Source organism: Xiphophorus hellerii, chromosome 2 (genome assembly GCF_003331165.1).
Source record: "Xiphophorus hellerii strain 12219 chromosome 2, Xiphophorus_hellerii-4.1, whole genome shotgun sequence".
Taxonomy (NCBI): Eukaryota; Metazoa; Chordata; class Actinopteri; order Cyprinodontiformes; family Poeciliidae; genus Xiphophorus; species Xiphophorus hellerii.
The window spans coordinates 12,185,264-12,205,388 of record NC_045673.1 but is presented as its reverse complement, the minus strand read 5'-3'; the positions used below and the strand labels follow the sequence as shown (position 1 = coordinate 12,205,388).

General features: G+C 40.2%; 1 protein-coding gene across 1 annotated transcript in view; it reads right to left on the bottom strand.

Annotated features, from left to right (window-relative positions):
• pclob (piccolo presynaptic cytomatrix protein b) overlaps positions 1-18,254 on the bottom strand; it is a 65,634-nt gene extending 47,380 nt beyond the window's left edge. Inside the window, 11 exon segments of the mRNA XM_032549743.1 lie at positions 2,974-4,604; positions 5,129-6,086; positions 6,229-7,053; positions 7,272-8,093; positions 8,270-8,468; positions 9,592-10,418; positions 10,545-11,405; positions 11,648-12,464; positions 13,785-14,625; positions 14,780-15,852; positions 18,116-18,254. Of these exon segments, the coding sequence (XP_032405634.1) occupies positions 2,974-4,604; positions 5,129-6,086; positions 6,229-7,053; positions 7,272-8,093; positions 8,270-8,468; positions 9,592-10,418; positions 10,545-11,405; positions 11,648-11,788 (6,264 nt within the window). The 5' untranslated portion in view covers positions 11,789-12,464; positions 13,785-14,625; positions 14,780-15,852; positions 18,116-18,254.
• Between the last annotated feature and the right edge of the window lie 1,871 nt (positions 18,255-20,125).

Here is a 20,125-nt window from a genome sequence, read left to right as displayed (position 1 = left end):
TAATTTTTTTGTTTCTTTTTCATTTATAGTTTATGTTTATGTTTTCTGGTGATAAAACATATAGACCTTCAAGAAGTACAGAAGTATCTTTAAAAAGTATTTTACTTTTATTTTAACACATTTATATTTTCATGTTAGTTCTTAACCATAAAAATATTTATATGTAATATTTTCCACTTTAAGGTTAAAACCAAATAACTTTTTGTCTCATGTTTATTTTTTTCCATAGTTAGTCATTAATAAGAACTACAAATTACCAACATGCATAGATCTTGAATTATCATCCCATCACAATCATCATATGAATCATTACATTTCAAGGTCTGTTTTAAGACTTTGTTTTCTTTCCTATCTCTCTTCTTAATGCTGATCTGCTATATTTAATGGAAGACATGCTCTTGTTTTTACTTGTATCTTTGTTATGGTTTTTCATTGGTGGACTACATGTAGGCAGGTTATGCCATGTTTTTTCCAGTTGCTGAGGAGATTAAAAATGTCCTTAGAGATCCTTTGCAACTGCTGTTATATTTGAACACAGTAGCTTGAGATAAACCCAAAGCTTTTCCCACATGATCTTTGCACAAATAAAACTGGCAGCGAAGCTGACATTTCATTTCAAGCCATTCTATAATTAAAATACGCCAGGCCAAATCCTTAACTGTAGACGGCAATGCCAAAAAATATTTGTGCTCCTTTTCTTACTTGTTACACATTAATATAAATTTTGGTATGTCAGTCCTCTCAACTTATAACCCATCACTAAACCACCAGGCAATAATATTTTCTGCCTTATTCCAGCCCAGCAGTGTTGCAGAAAAAATAATCTATCAACCAAAAAAATTCATCTAAACTCAACATGCATAAACAAGCAAACTGTCATTCAAACTGTCTCCTCTGTCATGTAAAAAGCTTTAGTTGGCAAACCATGATACACGTGTGTCCTACTTATCAGACAACAGTCACTCTAAGGCTTTTAATGACATCAGCTAAAGCAAAACAGGCAACATAGAGAAATGGACAGACTTTCTCTTTGCACTCAAGATGCCAGAAGCAGACTCCTCCTCTTTCAAACATTATAAGTCCTTTTCAAATTGAAGTAGCCCACAAAAAATGTTATGACAGAAAACTGACAAGAATAAAAAAGGCCAGTAGAATAGAGTATGCTTATTCTTTCTGTCTAGCTGTCATGGGGTTAGGCTAATTCTGCTTCGTTAAAAGGGATGCATCTGCACTGAAAATAAACTGAGGAAATTCTCTCCTGCCCCTAGAAGACCTATTTTTAATGTCTCCTCTGTTGAGATACACATCTGCAAGTTCTATACGTTTTCTTTAGAACAATCTGTGATGAAGGTAAACATCTGCTTGCATATATTATCTAACTCCATAAAATAAATTAAGGCAACATCCTACCATTTCTTTTTCAAAGGGGCTGATTCTTATCTCCAGCAGTGATTGGGTGAGAGGCAGGTTACACCCTGAACAAACAACCATGTCTGCATACATGCATACTTATACAGTATCTAAGGGCAATTTAATGGAAATGAATAACCTAACATTTATGTTTTTGGACTGAGGGCAGAAGCCGTAGTACCCGGAGAGATTCCACAAGTATACAGGGAGAACAGGCAAGCTCCATAGAGAAAAACCAGAGAGTACCTTACAAACCTTGTATTACCTAGCTTCTTGAATTTTGTTTCTTAGGGTGTGGGAGATGAATTTGTGACATCTTAGGGGATTAACTATTCAAGATGGCATTTAAAAAAATATTGCATAAGAATAAGTAGCAGACATTAACACTCATGAATCCATCAACCTTAACTTGCCTGTGTAAAAGCCAGCACACTTGTGTCATTGCCACCCACAAACAATTAAGAAGAAACAGCTGAATTACCATGAGTCATTGATATCAGAGGGGGCAGACTGACTGACAAGAAACATGAGATTCTATGACGTATTGTGTTGTGATGAGCTTAATCCATTTTATACCCACTTATTGGCATATCACAGGGATTTGCTATTTCAAATCTCTGACAGAGTTTGGAGTTTCCCTCGTCCCTGGTTTCCTATTACAACAGATCCCATCTCACTAATGCTGTTGCGCAACCATCAGTCATCACTTTAATACTTTTTAGTACTGCCAGTCTGTCGACAAGCCAGTTATGCAACAAATCTGACCTGTCCAGTCAAGAGAGAAAGCCCCAAAACAGCCTACATGCAGCATGTTGTCTTGCATGTGTTCTTTGTTTTAAAATGAGATCCTTAATTCAAAGACGAGGAGAGAATATCATGCATCCAACTAAGTTCCCATTAAAGTCATAGACTTATGAAAATTGTAAGTGCAGCAGCTCGCATATGTCACATTTATCAAACATGAACAATACTGATACTAGGCCTGTCACGATAAACAATAAATCAATGATTTGCACGGTAAATTAAAATTATCGAGCTCATTTTAATTTAGCGGCTTTATCATTTCTTACTGCCTTTTTCTCTTTCTATTGATGACACTGGATGAAAAAAGGCTCAACTCCGGTGCTCTCCACTGACCCTTCCCTTCCTCATTTCCTTAGCGTAATGCCCAGTTCGGCCGATTTTGGAATTGTCGGCTGATCGTCGGCCCATTTTCAAAACCTGAGAGACCACAAACTAGCCGACAGAAATCGTAGGTACAACGGGTTCAATCATGGCATGTGGTGTACGGAGGGGAATCCGTGCTTTCTGATTGGCTACCTGTCACATTCAATAAGCTGCATTCTCACTCCCAGTCAGGGAAAACCCCACACACTGCAGTGATAAACTGGCCAAGACAATCCAACCCAATCCAGTAATGATTTGATCAAGATGTAAATAACCTGGAACTCTTGTCATTCAAAAAGAAATTATTTAAGGTTATTTGAATGAAAGAAAGTGAAAATGAAAACTTTTTTTCAAGAGAAAAATTTGGCATGCAAAAATAACATAATTTTGACTTACTTTTGCAGTATGAGGCATGGGATTAAATCCACAGAAATTGCAGACAGTGTTTTTGCATTCAGTGCAGGTGTTGTAATTTGGACTATCTGTTGATCCCACATTCAGTTCAGCCTTACACAGAGGACAGGTAGACACACTTGGTGTAGGAAGAACCTTGTTCACCTCTGTGGACAGTGGTGAACCTTCTATTTTTTCTTGAAATGATGGAGTAGGTCTGGTCTGTGGAGGAGATGGCGTAGGCTGGTCTTGCAAAGATGATGCCATAGGCTTGTCTTGTTGAGGTGGTGGAGCAGGCTTGTCTTTTTGAGGGGGTGGAGCAGACTTGTCCTGTTGTGGTGGTGGAGCAGGCTTGTCTTGCAAAGGTGGTGGAGTAGGCTTGTCCTGTTGTGGTGGTGGAGCAGGCTTGTCTTGCAAAGGTGGTGGAGTAGGCTTGTCCCGTTGTGGTTGTGGAGCAGGCTTGTCCTGTTGTGGTGATGGAGCAGGCTTGTCTTGCAAAGGTGGTGGAGTAGGCTTGTCCTGTTGTGGTGGTGGAGCAGGCTTGTCTTGCAAAGATGGTGGAGTAGGCTTGTCCTGTTGTGGTGATGGAGCAGGCTTGCATTGCAAAGGTGGTGGATTAGGCTTGGTCTGTGAAAGTGGTGGCATGGGCTTGTCTTGTTGAGATGGTGGCATGGGCTTGTCTTGCTGAGATGATGAAGTAGGCTTGACTTGTTGTGGTGGTGGAGCAGGCTTGTCCTGTTTTGGTGGTGGAGCAGGTTTATCTTGCAAAGGTGGTGGAGTATGTTTCATCTGTGAAAGTGGTGAGGCAGGCTTGGCTTGTTGAAGTGGTGGAGTAGGCTTGTTCTGTTGAGATAGTGGAACCGGCTTGTCTTGCAAAGTTGGTGGAGTAGGCTTGTCGTGTTGAGGTGGTGGAGTAGGCTTATCTTGCTGAAGTGGCTCTGATTTTTGTGTAGCAGGTACTTTTGTATCTTTGGCAGGGGGTATCTTAGGAGAAACTGGAGGTGTGACTTTAGGTGAAGTAGGAGCAGTAGTGGACATCTTCCTTGGAGTAGGTGGTGTGGTTTTAGGTTCATCCTGAACAGCTGATTGGATTAGTGTAGATGCAGAACTAAGAAAAGATGAGCCAAAGCCAAACATCTTCCCAGTCACTGATTCAGTAGATTTTGCTGCTGCCACTGGTGCCTTAGGTGCACCAAATCCAAAGAAGCCCCCAGATTCTTGTTTAGTAGGCTGAACTGGTGAAGCCATTTTGGTTGGCTGTGTGGGTAGCTTTGCAGGCTGTTGCTGCACTTTTCCAGTGTCTTGTTTTCCAACATCTGGCTTTACTTCTGGTTTGGTACTTTGAGTAATCTTCATTTGTTGTAGGTTTTCATTTGGTTTTTGCTGGTCAGAACCTGAAACCACTGGCACCTTTTTGACAGAATCTTCCTGAGGTGGAGCAGTTGGCAATGGGGTTGCAGCTTCCATGGCATCTTTTTGGATATGCTTGATTGGTGTAACAGTTTCCTTCTGTATAACTGGAGAAGACCAGTGAAATTTCGCTTGGTGTCTGTTTTGCCCACGGGAGCTACAGTAGACTCTGACACTTTCAATGCCCTCTGCATCTGGCAATTTAGACAAAGCCATTCCTTTGTCTGAAACAAATGACATCAAAGAAATGTTGGAAAGTCAACATACAACAGAGGGTGACCATCATTTAATGGCAGAATGTCTTTATAAGAAAATAATCCAGAGAATGAAAAATAGGTATTATGTGTTTGTTATTAAAATTGTTAATTCAGACAGTTCAAGTGAGGCCCTCGCATCTCCTATAGAAACAAAATATTTGAGAATCACTTTTTTGTTTTATGAATTGTTTTACCTGTAAGTATTTTCGAATCCAAATTCTGACAGAACTGATAACAGTCAAATGCTTGATTAAGCTAATCATTTCCACTGCTGGGATACAAATGTAATATGTCTCTATGCTAAAGCAAATAATTGCAAATGTGACTTTTGTGAAGATGATGCTTACCTCTGATATATTTGAGATTGCATCAAATCCACACTGGTTGCACACTGTAGTCTTGCACTCTGTGCAAGTGTTGTAGTTTTTAAGATCTTTGGAGTCAAAATTTAGCTTGATCTTACAAAGTGGACACACTGACAGATCAGTCTTAGGAAGCATCTTGCCCATTTAGTGGTACTTTAGAGTTGTCTGAAGGTGATTTTGTCACTTTGGCTGGTTCTGTTGGAAGAATTTTAGTCTGCTGTGGTTTCTCAGAATTCTTGTCCTCAGTCTTCTGCACAGAAGTTACCTTAGCACCCAGTGCTGGTAATGTTTTAGGAGAAGCTGGTGGTGTAGGCTTTGGAGAGGCTCTATCTGTGGCGGACATCTTACGAGGAGTAGGCGGAGTAGTTCTATTTTCATCTTGAACAGCTGAAGTAATCAAATTGGATGCAGAACTTAAGAAAGACGAGCCAAAGCCAAACATCTTTCCAGTAACTGAGTCTGCAGGTTTTTCTGCTGTAGGCTGTGTTTTAGGGCCTCCAAAACCAAAGAAGCTACCTGCCTCTGGTTTTGTAGCCTGAACTGATGGCGATGCAGACTTAGGAGAGCTCTCAGGTTTCTTAGGATGTATTGTGGGTTGTTTTGATCCCTTCTGCTGTGGTGTAGAGGTAGGCTTGTCTGTAGGTGGACCTCGTTTTGCCTCATCTGTTGGAATAGCAGGCTTAGTAGAAGAAGGAACTTTCTGAATTTGTTGCTGTGGTGTGTCTGGTTGTACTTTCGGCACATCAGAACATGGCTTTTGTGAGGCTGGCGAAACATCTACATTTGTGGCAGTTGGTGGACCACTTTCATCAGGGACTGAAGCAGATGCACAAGAGACCTCCTTTGTTGGTTCACTAACAAGAAGGAGTTCTGTTTCTCTGGCCATAATAATGTTAGCAGGGTCAGTGACTGGCTCAGAAATCTCTTGCTTGGAAATATTAGCAGTTGGGCTTTCTTTCTTTTGTTTATGGGCAGGAAAATCTTTGCTTGGTGAAGGTTGTGTTTTCATCATTGGGAGGCCTGGGGGTTCAGAAGCTCCAAGAGCTCTCTGCATCTGACAGTTGAGACACAACCATTCCTTTGCCTGCAAACACAAAAATAGAACCAAGAGTTATTTGTAGTGGAAATTTGATATGTTATGTTGCTTTGAACAAATAAAAACTGTTTCACATAAATAGTTGAACAGATCTTCAATAAAAAACTTGCATGAGTTAGTATTCATTTACCTTAGAGATATTCGGCATTGGACTAAAACCACATTTGTTGCAAACAGAGGTTTTGCAGTCAGTGCAGGTGTTGAAGTTGGGAGGGTTCTTGGAGTCAATGTTAAGCTCCACTTTGCAGAGTGGACAAGCAACTTGAGCCTGTTTTGTCAATTCCATCTGGCCTTTACCATCTTCTTTCTGCCCTGTTGGAGTAACTTTAGGCTCCTGAGGTTTGTCTGGTATCTTTTTGACATGCGTTTTCTGCTCATCATCTTCTTTGACCTCTACTTCTGAACCTTTTCTTTGAGGTTCTTTGGCTTGGTATTGTTTTACATCCTCTATGGATTTGAAAAGCTGTCCAGCTGATGTCTTTATAGTTTCACATTTCTCCTCATTTTCGAATGTGTCTGGAGGTAGTGGAGTTGTCTTCCTGTCTGTGGCAACAGGAGGACCTTGTGCAGGCATTGGTTGTTTGACATCAGAAACAACAGGCCCTACCTCTTCACTTTGAGGAACCAAAGACTTTAGAGTACCCTCAGTAGAAAATAAATTGGTTTTCTGATCTTTTGCTAGACCTGAGGCTGAAGCTGTTTCATCTTTTGATGTCAATGAGGCAGAAGTTTGCATTATGTCTTTCTTTTGAGGTGCACCTTGTGCTTTGTCAATAACTTCAACTTCTTCTTTAGAAATACTGTGTTTCCTTTCATTTGTCACCTCTTTTTTGACAGTACCAGGTGAGGAAACTTGGCTCGGAGATCCCTGAACTTTCTTCAGAGGAGGCTGTACTGAGTCAGCTGCTGCCAGAGCTCTTTGCATCTGGCAAGTCAAACACAACCATTCCCTCATCTGTCAGAAAAACAATGTTACATTATGTTAAATAAAAAATGCTTATGTCTACTAAGTAAAACATAATATCAATAAATAAATGTGCAAATATGTCAATACAATTCAGTATTACCAGTATTTCCCTAGGAAAATTCTATGTTTTAGAGACATTTATTATTCAAAGTTCTTCAAAGAGTTAGTATCAAGGGTTGCAACTATGGGAAAGCAAGATTTCTTACCTCTAACTGGTTTGGCATGGGGTCAAATCCACACTGATTACAGACTCTGTTCTTGCATTCGGTGCAGGTATTGTAGTTAGGTGGATCTTTGGACCCCATGTTAAGTTCCGCCTTACAGAGCACACAGCTGGTGTTTGGTTTGATAGCACCTTTGGAAGCTTCTATAATCTTCGAAGCTTCTGGCTGACCCTTGTCATCTTTGACTTGGACCAGAGCAGGTGCCTTAGGCTGCTGAGATTCTGGCTGCTCCTTCTTTTGGGCAGCATGGGATTTGACTTCTTTTGCAGGGGATAACTTGGGAGATACTGGTGGAGTGGTCTTAGGTTGATCTTGAACAGCTGAGGTTATTAATGTAGAAGCAGAGCTGAAAATGGATGAACCAAATCCAAGCATTTTTCCAGAGACGGACTCCACTGGTTTGTCCACATTAGGCTCAGTTTTACCTTTGCCTAATCCAAAGAAGCTACCTGAATCTTTCTGTGGCACCCCCGTCACATTGCTCGGCTTCTGTTCAGCTTGCCTTGTCTGGCCTGGTGATTTGCTTGGGCCTGATGTTTTCTGCTGTTCTTGTGGGGTTTTCTTAGAAGGAACTGGGCTAGCCTGTTTATTAACCACTTGCTTGTCAGCTGTCTCAGGGGGCTGTGCGGGTGAAGATAATTTCCTCTGAGGTGACTGTGGTGCAGAGGAGACTTTCTTTTCAGGTTCAGCTGGGCTGGTGATGCCTGCTTGGGATTTTGCCTGAGGCTTGAGAGAAGTAACTCCTGGAGGCTCTGTCACTTCCAGAGCTCGTTCCATCTGACAGGTGAGACACAACCACTCAACCTAAAATCAGAAGGAAATCAAGTTAATATGAACAACTCTTAGGTTGTGAGTTGTTTATATATTTATCATTTTTTGAAACATCAAATCAAGAAAATTACACTTCTAAAATAGATTGGTCTTTAATAGTCTATACAGAATAACAATGTGATATACTTTATTTTTTCCTATTCTCTTACCACAGTTTTGCTTGGCATTGGGTGAAATCCACACTGGTTGCACACTGTGTTTTTGCACTGTGTGCATGTATTATAATTGGGTGGATCCTTGGAGCCTACGTTGAGTTTGATCTTACACAGTGGACAGGTGGACTGTTCTAGTTTGACACTTGCAGGGGTACCTGCTTCAGATTTCAAAGCCTTGATGGGGTTTTCTCCACTTTAGCCTGTACTGATGGAAGGGTCTTTGTCTGCAAGGATGTCTCTGCTTTCTTCTGCTGCTCAAGCTTTTGGGAAGCAGAAGGCTTGATCTCTTTTGATTTTGGTTCTGCAGTTGGCTGATCCTCTGACTGCTGTTGCTGTTCTGACTTTTTCTCCTGTTCTACTTTTGGAGCTGTAGGTGATTTTGCCTCTTTTGAAGGAGACATCTTGGGAGAAACTGGTGGTGTTGTATTGAGCTGGTCCTTCACCGCTGAGGTTATTAAGGTAGAAGCAGAACTAAAGATGGATGAACTGAACCCCTAACATCTTCCCACCCACTGACTCGGCAGTCTTTGCTCCTTCTGGCTGAGGTTTAGATTCAACAAGGCCAAAGAAGCCTCCAGACTCTTGCTGTTTTGCTGGAGTAGTGCTACTCCGTCTGCGTTCATGTTGGTTTGTCAGATCTGATGGTTTCTTTTCTTCGGCTTTTAGTTTTTCTTGAGGTGCTTTCTGATCTAGTGCAGGGCTAACTTGTTTTAGAGGAGCATCACTAGATGGAGGTTTGCTTAATGGCATTGACTGTTTTCTCTGTGGTGAAACTTTCCCTAAAGGTTCTCTAGATTGCTCCACAACATCGAGACCATCCTTTTTTGGAGAAGAAATTAGTTTCGGAGGTATCTTTCAGCTGAACATCAGTGGATGGAGGAAATTTACTGGGTGAGGTTTGGGTCTTTAAAGCAGGAGGGCCTGGAGGTTCAGGTGGTCCAACTGCTCTCTTCACCTGACATGTAAGACACAGCCACTCTTTTACCTAAATTATAGCAAACACAAAAAATAGGTGTTGATTTAAGAACAAACATTAAAATTCTAATAAAAGCCAGTTTGTCTACACAATGAAAGAAAATTAAGAGTACAGGTGAAAAGGTCTAAAGTACCTTGAGACATTTTTTGTGAATTGGTACTATATAAATAAAACTGAATTGAACTGAATAACTTTATTTCTCACAGTCGAAGCTTTGCTTCAGTACTTACCTCACCCATGGGCATGGGGTTAAATCCACATTGGTTACAAACTGTGGTCTTGCATTCAGTGCAGGTATTGTAATTTGGAGTCTGCTTGCAGCCAATGTTCATCTCACCCTTACACAGTGGACAGATAGTTGGACCTCCATCTGAACATCTTAGAGAGACTGTTCCTACATGTGGCTGTGATAGAACTTTGTCTTCTTTCTTCAGCTGAGATTCCCCTGGTTTGCACAGAAAGAACCTTTGGTTCTCTAACTGGTGACATTTTGGGAGAAACTGTAGGTGTACTTTTTGGTGAAATCTTTGGTGAAACAGACATCTTGCCAGAGAGTTGGGGTGGTGCAGACATCTTACGAGAGCCAGGTGGTGTAGTTCGTGATTCAGCAGCCGATATCAGATTTGATGCTGAGCTGAAAATAGATGAACCAAATCCAAACATCTTTCCACCCAAGGATTCAGTTGCTTTTGAAGCCTCAGATACTTTTTTAGTATCTTTTGAGCCGGTTGTTTTTTCTGATTCCTCTTGAAGATCTGGTTTCATCTTCATGTATTTTGGGTCACACTCACTTTCCTGGCCAGTCTGTCTCTGTGTACTTGTTACTCTTTCGACAATTGGAGGAGACTGACCAGTGCTTGGGCTAGGCTGTATTTTCACTTCTGGTTCTTTAGCAGCAGGTGGTACAACTGCACGCTGTGTTCTCTGAGGAGAAGCAGATGTGGAGCTCCTCTCGGTGTTAGATGAATCAGGTAGTGGGGCTTCTATCTTTTTGTCAGACAATTCCTTCTTTAGACATTCCTTTTGTTTAGGAGATGGGATTTTCTGACGTACAGTTAACGCTGAACCTTTGTTTGTTTCAGTCTCTGGTTTTATGGAAGGTCCAGTGACATCAGAGGCACTGAGAGCTCTTTGCATCTGGCAGTTCAGACATAGCCATTCTTTGACCTGGAGGGAGAAAAACATAAACCAATAGGACTTAGAGTGAAATTTTTTATGCAAGATGTTGAGTGAATCCAGGACAACATTTGTTTTTAAGATATAAACACATTTACAAAATATTACTTTTATTACCTCTGACACATTTGGCATTGGGTTAAATCCACACTGGTTGCACACAGTGGTCTTGCATTCTGTGCATTTTTTGTAGTTGGGAGGATCTTTGGAAGCAATATTGAGTTTAGTCTTACATAGAGGACAGGTAGAGTGGTCAGTCTTTTGACTATCTGAAGATATTACATCTTTATTTACTTTGGCTTGCAGCAATGGAGAGTGACTAGTTTGCTGAACTTGCTCTGGTTTCTTCTCTGAGTCATATTTCTGAACTGGAATTGATTTGGTTCCCTTTGCTGCTGGAAGTTTGGGAGAAACTGGTGGTGTTTTTGATTCATCTTGTACTGCAGAGGTTATAAAATTGGAAGCAGAACTCAACACTGAAGAACCAAAGCCAAACATTTTTCCTCCAAGTGACTCAGTAGGTTTTGTAGCTTCTGGTTGAGGCTTGGAACCACCAGATTTTAAGGACCTTCCATCTTCCTCTTTTGTTGATGTAATACCACTCTTTTTTTGTTCAGTCTGACTTGTCTGGTCTGATGGCTTATTATAACTTGTCTTCTGGTCTTGTTCCAGAATTTTTTGACTGGCTTCTGGTATGACCTGTTTTCTTAATTCGGGTCCTTTTTTGACTTCGGCCTTTCCTGATTGCTCAACTGATTTTTGTGATTTGTGCTGTGGGGAGCCTAATAGCATAGTCTCCTTAGAATTAGCAGGTACTGAAATTTCTTTCTCTTGTAAGGGTGTTTCTTTCCTTATAGCATCAGCAGATGCAGATGTTTTGTTTGGAGAGGCTCGTAATTTCATCACAGGTGTTCCTGGAGGCTCAGATGCCCCAAGTGCTCTTTGCACCTGGCAGTTGAGACATAACCACTCTTTGATCTACAATAGAACAAACATAATTAGACATTCAGATAGATTTTGGTAGGAAACAGAGCAAAAGATTATGGTTTAGAATTATTTGTTTATGTAGCTTAGAATCCTCTTTCAATAAATATTTATTAAAAGATATATGTATCTTTTAAATAAATATTTAAAGATAAATATTTATGTAATATATATATCTATTTAGAGCTAAAAAAATTTAGCAAACATTTTCTTGCTACTTAAACTCCTGATCTTACCTCCTTTACATTTGGTGTGGGATTAAATCCACATTGGTTACAGACAACAATTTTGCACTCTGTGCAGTTGCTGTAGTTTGGAGGGTCCTTGGTGCCCACATTCAGTTTTACTTTACAGAGAGGACAGGTGGAATCAGACATTCTGGGAATAAGTGGTGAGGCTGATTCTTTCTTTGGCAGTTCTGAGGGAGGTTTAGCTGCTTCTGGCTGCACTAGGTGTTGGACCCGGGATTTGCTGTACCTGCTGTGGCTTTTTCTCCTGTTCTTGCTTTTTGACTGTGAGAGATTTGGGATCCTTTGCAGGGGAGAACTTCGGAGAAACAGGTGCTGTAGTTTTGGGATCATCATGGACAGCTGAAGTAATTAGAGTTGAAGCAGAGCTAAAGATGGAGGTACCAAAACCAAACATTTTCCCAGTCACTGATTCCGCAGGTTTTGCTGCATCACTTTGACTTTTAGGAGCACCAAAACCAAAGAGGCCTCCAGACTCTTGCGTTGTTACATTTCCAGTTTTTTGTGGAGGCTTGATGGTCTGGTCGGTTTGTTTCTGAGGATCTATCCTTTGGCTCTGCTGAGGTGTCTTCTGTCCAGGAGCTTGGCCAGCTTGCCTTTGGCTTACTGGTCCTTCAGTCTTGACTTGTTTTACAGCTACTGTTGATTCTTTTTTCTGAGGAGAACCAGGAGCAGAAGTCCTTTCAGGTCCAGGCGATGTTGCAGTTGTCTTTTTAAATGAATCAGCCAAGAGCGTTTCTTTCTGTGGTTCAGTTCCTGCAGCAGCTCGTTTCACCTGGCAATTCAGACAAAGCCACTCTTTCTCCTTTAAGAAAACAAAGGAAGAAAGTGAGATATGAATTAACTGCATCTAGCATAAGTTCCTAAGTGAAAATATGTGCAAGTTTAGGCTGTTACATTTTAAACAAAATTCCACCCACACAGAAATCCCAAATATTATTGAATGTAAGGACTGTAATGACATAAACAATGATAAAACTGAGTTTATGATTACTTTCTCATACAAAGATAATTAAGAAATAAACAATGTGGTAGAAGTCACCTTTTGAAATGTATTTAATTTCAGAAAAAATTTTATTTTATTGTAAAAGTGGATTAAAACTAGTTTAAAATGGGCGTGCCATGGTGGCGTAGGGGATAGAGCAACCCATGTTTGGAGACCTTGAGTCCTCGACACGGCCGTCGCGGTTCGACGGGCCTTCTTCAATGGCAATCACAACCTCTAAAACTAAATTATTCTGAAAACCTATTGGGTAAAGGTGAAGAGAAAATAACCTAAGAGAAGGTCCACGACTTTTGAAGATGAATAGAGAAGTGCAAAGAACAAAATTCAAATTTCCCTCTTTCTATATGTCCCAACCATGAATAAATGCACTGAAACCAATGTTTGGATTTTACAAAATATTTTTGTGTGAGGTTTTGCTACATTAGAATAGAATTATTTATTTTAAAGTAATGAATAAAAACAATAAATCCCCCTACAAACCTTTACAACTGGTACTAGAAATGTTGATAATTCTGTATATTGCTCAAGGCTTGCATTTCTTTTTCATATCATTTTTTATTTTAGTTCTGTTCTAGAACTACTTTATCCATGCTCTTAAACAACAAGATCATGTCGCCCTGGATTATCCTTGGTAAGCTAGATAGTTACTGTGCATTGAGTTACAGCGTCAAGTGTCGGGTTCTATGTGCTTCAGGTAGCACCAAGTTTGTCATTCTGTTTATCCATTCTGTATTCCCAAAATCTGTGCAGTGAGTGTGCTTTGACATGGAAAGGTGAAGCTAATTTGCAGTCAACACTGGTTGTTGCCTAGGACAATCACCTATTGTTTTAAATTATGTCAGAATATATTCTGAATTCTGTGTGTATTTATGTATTAGCTTTAGTCTCTCTCCAAAAACAAATGCAGCGCAGACATTTTTTTTTTTTTTTTACAAGACACAGGACTGTATAAGAATAAGCAATACTTCTTGATTGAAAAACTGCTTTATCTCAGAAAGAAATAACTTTGTTCACAAAGCGATGGGATTGTTTAGAAAAGAGCCTATGTGAAAATGTTATTTGTTATACTGTCAATTATTTTTCTTTCCAGATTTATTCAATGAATATTACATGTCTTACCTCTTTTACATTTGGCATGGGGTTGAATCCACACTGATTGCAGACAGTGCTTTTGCATTCTGTGCAGCTGTTGTAGTTGGGAGGATCCTTTGAGCCAACATTAAGAACCATCTTACAAATCGGACAAATGGATTGGCCCTTGTCGATAGGATTGAGGGAGACTGTTGCTGCCTTTGGAGCCTCTGCAGGGGATTTTCCTGCTTTCTGCACTGCTGACTGAGTCTTTTTATCCTGAGGTTGTTGCTGCTTTTTTTCTAGTTCTAACTTTTGGCCAGAAGCTGCCTTACTGTCCTTTGTGAGCTGCATTTTGGGAGAAACTGGCGTTGTGATTTTGGGTTCATCCGGAACAGCTGAGCCAATTAAGGTAGATGCAGAACTAAAAAGTGAGGAACCAAAACCAAACATCTTCCCCGTTGCTGACTCATCTGGTTTTGCAGATTCACTTTTAGCACCACTACTAAAGCCAAATAAACCTCCAGATGCCTGCTGTGGAAGCTGGAGTAACCCTGCTTTGCGTTTGGCCAGGTTGACCACTTGGATGCATTTTTGGAGATCCTGATGCTCGCTGAGAATCTGGTGTCATTCTCTGAGCTTGACCTAACCGGGCACCTTGTTTTGGATTTTCTGGTCCTTTAGGAGGTTCATCGCTAGCTGGCACTTTTATTGGTTTAGACTGTACTTTCGGTGATGAACCTGGTGCTGAAATGTCCTTTTTTGTAGGTTCACCAGGTGGTGGTTTCTGGTTTTGAGGAGCAGAAGGCCTTTTCTTAGGAGGTCCTGGTGGCTCTGAAGTTCCTTGAGCTCTTTGTATTTGGCAGTTTAGGCAAAGCCACTCATGCCCCTATATAATAGTTAAAAGATAGATACAGCTAAATTAGTACATGAAAGTAAAGAAAATAAAAATACAATTCTACAATTAGATGAGATCTTTTATCAATTACTATTAATACAAATATGCTGTGTACATATGTGTGTATAATGAAGCCACTACTTACATCAGTGTCTGGAGGACTGAAGCCACATAAGCTGCACACCTCAGTTTTACACTGTGTGCAGGTTTTGTAGTTAGGTGATTCCTTGGTATGGATATTAAGTTCTGTTGTGTTACACACTGGGCAAAGAGGTTTAGAAACTGCTTTTGACTGAGGTCTGGCTTTGGTTGCTCCCAATGATGGAGAGCCAACAGGTGTCACTTCAGGTGTGCCTGGGTACTTAATGTCTTGTTGTCTATCGGATATTTGATTTTTGCCCCCTTTCTGCTGTTGTCCTACCTTAGGTGAGTGCAGTTGTTGTCTAGTTTTTGGTGACGACTGCTGTTGTTGGCTTACTTTCTCTGACCCAGTGTTTGTGGGTACCTCAGACTTTAAAAGTTCTTGATTTTGTACACTACTCTTAGCAGAGTCCTGTTGTTCTTTCAACTTGGGTGGAACTTGTTTTGAAGATACAGGTTGTGCTTCATCCTTTGCTGGAACCTGATGTTGAATTCCATGCTTTGGTGAACTCTGCTGGGGTGGATCTTTAGTTTGTTGTCCTGCAGGTTTATTTGTTGGTGGAGCAGTCTGTCCATTGCCACGTAGCTGTGGTGATCCCTGTTTAGGGAGAGGCTGGGATTTTTGCATAAGGGGACCCTGGTTGGATTTTTGGGGTGCCTGTTCTTGTTGCGTGTTTTTTCCAGGGCCAGGTCCGGGTTGTGGTTCTCCTGATGCTTTCCTCCCCTGTTGAGGAGGTGACTTTTTATCCCCTTCCCCATCATCTCCGAACAAGCCAAACTTATTCACAGCAGAAGACATAGCATTCAGGGGATTCGCCCCACTGAGAAATTTAGAGGAGAACATGGCTGGGTCTGCTTCTTCTACTTTGTCCTCCTCCTCACTGGAACTAGAGTCTATAAGGCTATCAGAGTCAGAGCAGGAGCTGTCCCCTCTTTGACCCGGCTCTCCAGCAGAGGCCTGGGCTGGAGCCGCACCTGAGGCAGAGGGCATCTACAGCCCTTCTGCTGTTGCTGCTACTGCTGCTGCTGCTGCTGCTGCCAGGGCTCTCCTCTGGCTCAGCTTCTACATCAGACTTCCTAAATGCACAACAGACAAAAATAAATTAAGTGTGAAATAACAACAAGCAAGATAGGGGAAGAGATTACAAAGAGCTTAAGGACTTTTGAACCGCACACATATCTAATGCTTTTTGAGCCAATTTGCTGCTATCAACAAAACAAAAAGAGGTTAATCATTTAAATTCAATATGACAATCAATTTTTTTACAGTGCATTTCAGCAACAAGACAGTTCAAAGTGCTTTGCATCATAAAAATACAAAAGTAAAAACATAAAACAGTCACCAATTGAAAAACCAATAACAAACATTGCATTTTGTCAAGTACCATTGTCAAAATCGTTAATAGACATCAAATATGCTAATCAATGCTTCAGTGATTATGGGTTGATAGCAACGCTCAACAGGTGGGTTTTTTAGCCCTGATTTAAAAGAACTTTGTGTTTCAGCTGTTTTGCAGTTTTCTGGACATTTGTTCCAGATTTGTGGTGCATAAAAGCAGAATGCTGCTTCTCCATGTTTGATTCTGGTTCTGGGGATGCAGAGAATTTCAGAACCATAAGACCTGAGTGATCTGGAAGGTTGGGACATATAGGCAAACTATATGTGAATGGAACATATAATAAACAAATTACTTAAATATTGTGGATTTTTGTTTCCTTGGGCAATCAATCACAATAAGCAGTGCGTTACATCATTCAGACAGAACATTATGACTGCCCTTTAAGACAATTTTAACATTATATCTGCCAGGCCTGGTTTCCCCAAATACCCTACTTGAATTCTAGCACTTTTCTATCAGCGTACTTCACTCCAGCAATATCTACTGGATCAGACCACATGGGCCAGCCTGCACTTCCCATATGTCAGTGAGCTGGTTTTTAATAAGTACCGACCCCTGCAGACAAGGAAAATCCCAATAGAGATGCAGTTTTGAAAATGCTTTACCCCAGTCATCTTATCATCACAACTGGGTTCTTGTGAAGTTGGCTGATTTTTTTTTTTTTAAGTATAAGCCAATTTTCCTGCTTCTAGATTGATTTTACTGATTGACTGTATTCCACGTACTAACAGGTATCATAGTGATGAGAAAGTCGGTGTTGTCACGTGTCATAATGTGTTTGACGCCTTTAAAAAGAACATTTTATCTAAATAAATATTTTCTCCTTTTTCATATAAATACAATTATATCAAATGAACAAAATGTGCTTTCAATGCTTCAAATAGGAATTCTTCATAAAAATAAAAATTGAAAGAAAAAAAAAGAAGAAAATATATGTTCAAATAAAACCATTCCCAATATATGTCCACTTTGAGCTTCTCGACTCGATTCACTCTCTATCTACTGCTGCTTTCAGCACCACGGATAGTGTTCGAGCCGCTCTGATGATCACTCGTGATCTCTTTCCTGCAATGTAATAAACCAGTCCAACGTGCAGCGACGAAGGAGATCCTTAGCCCGCTACAACTGGCTCTGCTGCTGCAACCAGCACAGATTCAGATTGGGCTGTTAATCCCCTTCCACAATGAAATAATTCCAGTGATGTTTGTCTAAGAGAGGAATCTTTTGCAGGACAGGTAAATACAGGGGAAATCTAAGAGGCGCTCTCTCTCTCTCTCTCTCTCTCTCTCTCTCTCTCTCTCTCTCTCTCTCTCTCTCTCTCTCTCCTATGAAGAAACTGCAGGCACATCCGGGTAGGGACCCACCAAATCATGCATCTTACTAAATTCTTCTTTCTAAACACCCACTTCACTAAAAATGCAAAGCTTAAAGGGGGTGCAGATCCGCGGGGGGAAACGATCTCTAAGTGAGTGAATACATTTCCTTTTAGCCTAACGTTATCACTGCTTTGCTCTGCCCACAAGCACAGTCGGATTTGACGTTATCACAGCAGATGATCTGTGTGGAGAACACAGCATGCCTGACACAAGATCCTTCTGAACGAGAATACATCCACGACAGGTCCAAGAGTGAGAAAAAACACGTTACCACGTAATGTTTATTTATGTCAACGACCAGACACCTGTTCAAATCGACAAATAATCTAAATGGTCCTACTATGTGGGGAGATTTTAAACAACCAAGCGAATCCCTTGTCATCGTTTTAATTTCACAACATACCATCTGGTATCCGCGCCGTGTTCCCCCCCCCTCCCTACCCCGTCCACCATCACCCTCTCCTTCCCTCCCATCCTGCAGCCAAGCATCCTTCACCCTCCACGGTCACAATGTCAAACACTAAAACGCGGTGCCGATCTGAGTGTAGCCCAGTGAAGGCGTACCTTCATCTGTAGCAGATCTGCTTCGCCATCCTCCTCAGTCCTCGTCGTATAACTCCCGTTCAGTGTCAGCCCGTCTAAGCAAGAGGGATGGAGGGCACAGGGCAGCAGCAGATTGAGAGCAAACAGAGCCCCACTCCGCCTCCTGCTCTAGTGCGCAGGCGCCGCATCTGACAGGTGATCACAATATATATCACGCACGGAAATCAGAATTAAAAGGGACAGGCGATTTATTCCCGCAGAGTCACGTTTGATCAATAGTGAAAAGCTGAAGGTGATGTGGTTCAGATTTATTTACTTATTTTTTTGTGGCTGTGGACACATCTTAAAATATCATGGTGTTCCTGAGTCTTTGAGGGATAATGTCGAGCCACTGAGAGCAACATCAGAAACATTAACGTCCATTTAGAAATCCGTTTTTCGTGGTTTATTAAAGGGTATATTTTGTCCTGTTTTAGTCAGGAGGGTAAAACTAAAAGATATTATACACTGTTTTCCAAAGTAGATTTCAAAGCCATGTTTTGTAGCGATCTTATATATATATATATATATATATATATATATATATATATATATATATATATATATATATATATATATATATATGTAATTAATTAGTATCATTATTAGTATTAGTATTGAGTGCATATAAATAAACAGTTTTCAGAAGCCTGATATTTTTGTTTAAAATATCTTATTTTATTGATCATAATAATATTCACATTTTCTGAGAAACTGAATTGTTAGTTTCATCAGCTCTCACTTCAAAATTATAAGAAGTAAGGACTTGAAATATGTTTCTCTTTTTAATTAATCTAATATTTCACTTTCACTTTCTGAAATGAGAAAAATATGGAACTTTTTCAAGGTATTCCAATTTATTTAAATGTGCATGTACTTTTTAATTATGCACTGATTGCAGACCATCTATCATAATCTAGTATTCAGTCTATCAGTAAGACATAACCTAGCTCAGCAAGCATCTCAACGTTATCTTTGTTTGTCCTTTGATATTCCATTTCTTTTAAAATGTGCATATACTTTTTATGTGCTGATTGCAGACCACCTGTTTTCCTTTGTGTACATTGTTCCTATTAGAGGAAAACATCTGTGCAAAACTGATTGCAAATCACTAACGGATGAACTGGCCAAGATTTTTGTATTGCCCTCAAAACACTTGGCAATTTGTGGTATGAAACAAGTAGGTTTTCAGGTGCAAGAACATATTATCTTTTTCTTTCAGTCCATCAATAAGACACATAACCCATAGAAGCATACACCTCCACATTATCTCTGTTTCTCCTTTGATTCATGTCATTTTACCGCAGTTAATAGTTTCCTCCATTTATATCATACTAATACCAAAAACTAGTATGCATTCATGTCTCTTCCAGTTTACAAGCAAAAAATTTGATTTGTATAGAATTTAATTCTTACTTACGTTTTGTCATTTTGTGTGTAAAACCAAATTACAAGTAAGTCGTTTCTTTACTTTGAGTTTTTAACTGCATTACCTAATGTATAAACACCCACAAGAAGAAAGCTTCAGTGTGTGTAACTTCTTTGTTGTTCCTCCACTGATGTGATGAAGCTGTGTGTATGTTTCCTGCAAGACGTAATCTTACACAGCTGATGAGATGAGAATAGTTGTAATTTTATAATGTGCAACAGTAATTTTGGGGGTGGTCATGGCAAAGGGTTACAGGGCAACCCATGTGTAGAGGCCTTAGTCTGCGACGCAGCGTTCGAGTTCCAGCATATTGACCTTTACTGCATGTCTTCCTCCTTTCTCACAACCTGCTTTGCTGTCTGACAACTGTTCGTTAGATCACTAGAGCTGACAAGACCTTTATAAAAGTTCAATGTTCTACAGTAATTTTAAAAATATAATATGAGTTTCTATGCTGTATTAGATTGTTGCAGCATTATTTCAAGGACCATGCCATGCGATGTTTATCCTTTTGGGTTGTAATCAATGTCTTTATTAATAATTTTGACAATAAGGTTAAAAGG